General features: G+C 34.2%; 1 protein-coding gene across 1 annotated transcript in view; it reads right to left on the bottom strand.

The window, feature by feature from the left end:
- Window positions 1-52: 52 nt before the first annotated feature.
- Window positions 53-6734, bottom strand: part of CCDC152 (coiled-coil domain containing 152) — a 14787-nt gene continuing 8105 nt past the window's right edge. The window contains exons 3-8 of the mRNA XM_010135961.1: window positions 5066-5134; window positions 3936-4000; window positions 2391-2493; window positions 1550-1677; window positions 594-680; window positions 53-175 (exon numbers count right to left, since the gene is read on the bottom strand). Of these exons, the coding sequence (XP_010134263.1) occupies window positions 53-175; window positions 594-680; window positions 1550-1677; window positions 2391-2493; window positions 3936-4000; window positions 5066-5134 (575 nt within the window). The remainder of the gene's footprint in view (window positions 176-593; window positions 681-1549; window positions 1678-2390; window positions 2494-3935; window positions 4001-5065; window positions 5135-6734) is intronic.

The raw sequence follows: 6734 nt of genomic DNA, 5'->3' as shown, positions 1-6734 counted from the left end.
ACTCTTTCTATTTCTCTTTGTATGTACTACCAAAATACTTCATGTCATTTACTCAAAATCGCCTCCGTTTGAAGTTCAGGTCTTGGCCTTTATTAAGACGTTGCTCTAAGTCTCTTATGGTGTTCCGTAGAATTTCAATTTCTTTGTTTTTCTCCTCCTGGAGATGCTGCAGCTTCTGTAAAAATGCAAGCAAAGACTTCATTGTAAACATCCTATAGAATTATGTAACAATACAGTATGATGTTACTAATGAGAAATATTTGAATATTTTTCTCGGTATTTTGTATGACACAGTTACAAAGAAAACTTCCCCAGAATCCTACTTCTGTGCCACCCTGAAGCTCAAAGCCACGGAATCAATAACGCACATATTTAATTTATATCACAGTCATTTATGTCAGTTCTATCTTAAGTTCCCAGGTTAATAATTCTGTACTAAAACCACTTAACATGTGGCCTTTTGCTGTTGTACCCCAGTTGTATCAATATAAATTGTTGCAGCCTACGCGTGGGAAGACTCCAGGGAGCTGCTGTTTCACGTGGGCTGCAACAGTATTTGGCATCTGCAGACTACAGGCTAATACAGCACGTACCCTTCGATAGATACTTTGTGGCAAGACAGAAGCATCTGAAAAGGATTTTGTGGTTTTATTCTGAACTCTTGCTAATTTAGCATTGAACTGAAAGAATCAAGAAAAGACAAAACATTAGGAACTATTAGGAAAAAAATGTATGTTAAAAAATACAAGTATAATATTAATTTTTTAAAATTGGATTTTGTAACTAAAAGCAGTAATAGAAAACGTATCCACTATGTAATCCTAAGACAATGAAGCTACTCAAATTCATTTAAAAAAGAATGAAATTACAAGTTATGCTTCTTAAAAAAATGCTTCAAAATATTGCAAAAAGTAGTGCAAATATGAGAAACCAAATGCATTTAGACAAACAAGATGAACACTAAAAAAAATTTGAAGACTCCACAGCTGCATGTCTGCAGGCAGAGAAACTGCAGAGGATACTGAAAACCTCTGAAAAACAGTCACCCTTCCCTCACGTTTCAAGGAAAACTCAGCCCCAAGACTTTCACATCTTTTTTTTTTAGGCGTAATGACAGTGGCGTAAAACCTGAGCCACAAACTACTTGTTGAATTCTGTGACTAAAATCTCTGCAGGATTAGAAGTCTTTAAGCATTTGAAAGTTTATAAAAAAATAGATCTTCCCAGCACCCAGAAATTAAAAAGAATAAAAAGCAGAAAACTTTAAAAATTTTTTCTTACAGCTCACAAACCAGCAAAATTTTCAAAGTAAAATAATTTGAAACAAGAACAAAACAAACTTCAATCTCCCTTTTCAGCAGAAGTGACTCAGGTACCGTTAAGGGAGGGAGCACATGCCACTGATCTTTGTAAAGGCAGTTGCTTTTTTAAGTTTCCTGGATTCCATCATATCCCTTTGTTAAGCACTAATTAGTATTTTTCATTTCACAGTCTCTTCTAAGCTTACCCAAAGCCCATCTGATCTTTAACTCAGCTTTGTAAGGCGTACCTCTATCTGCAGTTTAATTATTTCATTTTGCTTCTCTTCGTTTTGAATTTTCAGCTGTCTAGTTAGCTCTAATATTTCCAGTTCTTTTCTCTCCCTCTCTTCTCTATACGCCATTTCTTTCACTTCAACTAGTAACACAGTAACACCAAATAGGATGATCATATGAGACATTTAGATAGAAAAATAACATCATTTCCCAAATATTAAAACTCTCTTGATCAGCAGGTCAATATTTCATGGGAAAATGATTTTGCACAAGCAAAAAACATACTTAAGAACTATGTGAAAACTACCCTGTCCCATCCCAGTAAGATGAAGCCTCTTTAAAGAAGCACCATATTTTACAAAGACTGTTTGTTTTTTTTCAGCTATGTGGATGATAAAAAAATCTTGCTCTTCAAGGCTATGCCAGTAATGGAAAAAAACCTATTTTGAAATATTCTGTTTCTTGCTGCACCATTATTTCTTTTAGAAAATGTTGTCCTACCCTCCTGAGCATAGCTGGAGCTCGTTAATAGTAGTCTAGCTCACAGTTCAAAGCAATTTTCCAGTCAATGCCTAACTCAAAACTTCATTCCTTCAGATTTTTAGGTCCAAGTTCCCAGTGTCTGTTCTAATTCTTTGGGAATTTCTGCTCATCCTGCGTTGCTGTACTACTGCCTTATTGCCACTCTCTACTCTCTTGAGCAAAGATAAAATTCAGTTAAACATTGACCACTTCTAGCTTTCATACATTTCCACTGAGAAGTGGAATTTGTACTTACGGTAGATAAAGAATGGCTTCTGCAGGTTACAACATGTTTTACCCAATGTTATAGCACTCAGTCTTCAGAGAACTTACATTTTTTTCTTATTTCACAGTTCAGCTGTGTTATTTCTAATTTGTGGTCTTCCTCTTTGTTTTTAATTTCTATCATAAGTTTCTCAATATGATCTTTATATTCCTGCAAATGTAAAAATCTTCATGAAAATCTTGAAGTTTCTGTGTTCCCAGTGTTCTGCGAAGTGCAACATTCATGTAAAAATGTGCAGTGCTCTATGATTCAGAACTTGTTTTATCCTCAATCTGGTAAATTCAAAATGCCCAATTACATCTTACACAATCTGGCTGAAGTCCACAGATGAAAGATGTAGCAGACTTGTATTAGAGCTTCATTTAATGCAAAATTAGATATTGTACTTATCAGAAGAGCAGGTGAATGGAGAGGTCATATTCCTTTCCCCAGTCCAGGATCTGATACAATGCTGCAGGTAGTTAAGTGGCAGCTTAACTAACTGTACTTAGTTAAGTACTTAGTTTTACTTTTGTGGATTTCTGACTTTTCTTCTGTTATGCAAGAAATTGCATTTAAAATACAACAGAAATTGCATTTAAAATATTAATGCTAGTGGCACTGATACTCAAGTGAAGAGTTGAAGAGTTTGATCGCGCTTATTGTAAGTTTGCTGCAGTAACTCCTCCAGAATTATCAAGGAATTAATTGGCTATAGATGCCAATGTAGAGGTGCTTACTCCAAAGCTCCTGACAGAGCCTTCTGACAATGCAGGTAGCACTCACCAGGGCAATGCTCAGAGGCACTCACAAAGGCAGTTGCTGATTGGTGTTAAGAGTACATATGGACACAGTCAAGTAAGTGCCTTCAGAACAGCACTAGGAAGTTCCACCATGCCCATACGTGTATACAATCACAGTTTTCTCACATCTTTCAGAAGGCATTACTTATTTTATTCTCAAACTGTCAAGACAATAGCTCTATTTGCATTCAAAATTTATTTTTAACTCATAGTTAGTACATACACAGACAAAATCAGCAGTGAGATTCCTATTCCTATAAAGGTAACAGATCTGCAAACTTAGCACAGAGAAGTAATACAACTTGTGACTAGCCCTGCTGGTATTACCACTTTTCCAAAATTGAGGGACATCAAACATAAAAAATAGAAAGATAATAAATGGATTTTATTATGAAACACAGATAAAAAGTAGAGACTTATTATCTTTGTATCATTTACTCGCAAAGAAACTATAGAAAAAATTCAGACAGTTCTTGATTCTCTGTTAGTACAGCAGATATTGTGAATATCAAAACTTTATTTCCACACAAAAATGTATTTTAATGCAAGGGATTAGATTTTAGAATGTGAAGTTGAATTTAAAGCTAAATAGAGCAAAAAGGTAAGTGCATCTTAGATTGAGCCAGAGTTCTCAGCACTTTGTAGTCTTGACCTCTTAGTCCCTTTAACATATTGATACTGTAATGTGAACAACTTTTTTTACACGTGGTACATGTCAGGAATAGCGCAACAGAATGGTATTGGAAGCAAACCCATGAATATAAATATATGTGAACTGCTACAATAAAAGAATGATAATTAGTGATGTACCTGTTCACAAGCCTTTAATTTCTCCTCCAAGGTATGAATGGTACCCTTCAGTCTATCATTCTCATCTACATAAATAAAAAAATATATTATACACTAAAAAGTACATTTTGACAGTATTATTAGCAGAAAAGCAGAGTAAGGAAATTACTTCAATGTTTTGACTTGTCTGAACTTCAAGAAACTTTTATGTAGACATGGTAGACATCATTTACAGAACTACGTAATCTCAGTCTCCATTTTTTTTAACAAGAAAATTAATAGTTTAATCATATTATTTGCCTGGCATTACTACTTTGAACTGTCATTAACTTTCTGATAACTGATGCATTCAAGAAAATCTAGATGCAAAGTTCTTTGGCTCAGAAAATAAAATATTATTATCATGCTACAACAGTTTTGAATTGGAAGATGCATCTTTTTAAATATTGGTTTCCCCAAAACTAGAAAGTATCTCAAAACCAGAACTTAGAAGAAGCAGATAATGCTTTTTTTGATTTTTAAATGTTACTTGGAGTATCAAAAGCAGCCGTTTGCTTCCAATTTTTAGAGGTTTATTAAAAAGGCTAATATGCCTTAAACACACACTAGGTATAAAATTAACTAAAATAGTGTACAGCTTAACAGCAGTATAATGATATAGCAAATACTTATGTTTTTTACTTAAAAATAGCAATGAATAATTGTCAAGTATTTATGGTCAACAGGTAAATTTTAATAAGATTACACTAAGGATTAGGCCTCTTTGGATTACCAAAGTGATAAAAACTATGCCTAAAGACTTTAATAAACTGGAGTTCAACAGTTGATTGATACTTACCACTTTTTGTACGATCGCCTGTCTATGCTGAAATAAACTTAAAACCCCACTGTGGATTAAAAAAACTTCACTGAGGGAGAAGTTCTTTTACATGTGTATTCTAAGTAGGATAATAGCTATAGACATTCATTAAGCATATAGAACACCAAAATCTGCACAAGATTGATTTCAGATAATTTTTTTCCTTTCTGTTTAGCTGTCAGTGAGTTTCTCTCTCTGAAAAAACCAGCAAACATAAACAAAAAAAACCAAATGCATGTTCTTTCTATATTGCATTATAGTACAGTAAGTATAAGAACATTTTTGCTTTTACCTTTCACGTTACACTGGTTTTCAATGGTTTGTGTTAGACCCTTTATCACATTCTGTAGAATAGTACATTCTAAAAGAAATGAAAAATCTAGTAGTTTAAAGACTTTCTTCTCCATTTTAATTAAATATTTATTTCTAAACTTTTCTCAAGTATTTTATAATCACCTGGATTAAATATTACCCTAAGTCTTCTTATTGACCACAGGAATAGCTCAGATCATTATTATGTACTTACTGCTCAATTTTAGCTTTTAGTTTGATGATGGATTAAAAATAGTTTTATCAAGAAATGTGAACAATTTCATAGACCTATTAGATTTTTGTTTCTATGCAGAAAAAGGGGATGTTCTTGTTTTCTGGGGAATAATGGAAGTTTTCCATATCAACATTCCAGCAATTTGATGTAACTAATGAAACTCAGGCTTACTTTCCTGACAGTATTTTTGCCAAGATTCTTTTTAAGAATACCAACATACCCACTCATTGCAGTTTCTCACTCCCTTTTTAGTGGATATTAACATTCATCTTGTGGCTCAACATAACATTGGAGAGATTCGCAATATGCTACCATATCCCCATCTTCTAATTTTAAAGAAAATAATTATGTGTGCGTGCATTGACATGCAACTTGCTATCAGTTTAAATATTTGTATTTAATACTTCCATTTTTTAAATATGTGAGCACCAGATGGACTGCCTGTAACATCACGTTTTGTTTTTGTTAAATACAGTTGTTATCCCTTATGTTCCTTGTAACATTACCAATGAAGTTACAAAACAGGTAAGTATTGGGAAGACTGGAGACACTAAAACTGAGGTTGCTTGCTCTTAAAACCTTTCTTTCTGTTTCCAGACTACCACTGCATTTCTTAAGTGGCTTTTAATTTCAGCAACAGGTAAAGTATGCTAAGTAATACATAAGACCAAAGCTCTGTTGAAAGTTGTAGATCATATAATGAAAGACTACATTACAAATGATGGACTCAGGAAGATTAAAATCTCAGCTCAGAGATTCAGTCTTTTTGACCTTTAGTCTCTTCTTGCACTAAGTCGCTTTCGCAGCTGCATTCTCCCGTTTCATGCTTCCAAAAAAACACTAGAGGGAGCACGAACAGCACTGAAACACCGCCTGCCCTCGGTTCCTAGGCTGAATCAAAATCGTTTGTAAAAAACCCTACTCCAAGTTGGAAGCATGGGGTTAGTATGCCCATTTGTACCAACTGGTTCTACAACTTTTCTCCCATTTGAAAATGTATGGAAACAAATCCAAATGCTTGTAATTCATGCACAAATTGGAGGGTCATCTATGCATTTGAGTAAGTAACAGGACAGCAGCTAGTCTTACAAAGAATCATAGCTATTTAAGAGTGAGCTAGCTTTTTGTCCAGTCCCAAGAATACCTGCTTATCTTTCTTGTTTTTAAAGAATATATATTGGCAAATCCCCTAGGTAATTACAGTTGTGACTGGAAAAAATCACTGGGAAACTACGAATTTTTATTATCTCCATACATTAAGGAAGAAAAAGCAACGTTTTGCTAAATGGTTGCAGCTTTGTGGATCACTGGCATAGCATCTGCTATGGAATCTGTGTGGTTCCTTCCCTATAAAGAATACTCCCTCCACGTCGAAAGGCTGAATAGCCTAAGTGCTCTTTTACCATGTTGAATA

This window comes from Buceros rhinoceros, unplaced genomic scaffold (assembly GCF_000710305.1).
Source record: "Buceros rhinoceros silvestris isolate BGI_N320 unplaced genomic scaffold, ASM71030v1 scaffold15535, whole genome shotgun sequence".
NCBI classification, from domain to species: domain Eukaryota; kingdom Metazoa; phylum Chordata; class Aves; order Bucerotiformes; family Bucerotidae; genus Buceros; species Buceros rhinoceros.
The sequence above is the reverse complement of the archived record's forward strand: the minus strand, read 5'-3'. Positions and strand labels throughout refer to the sequence as shown.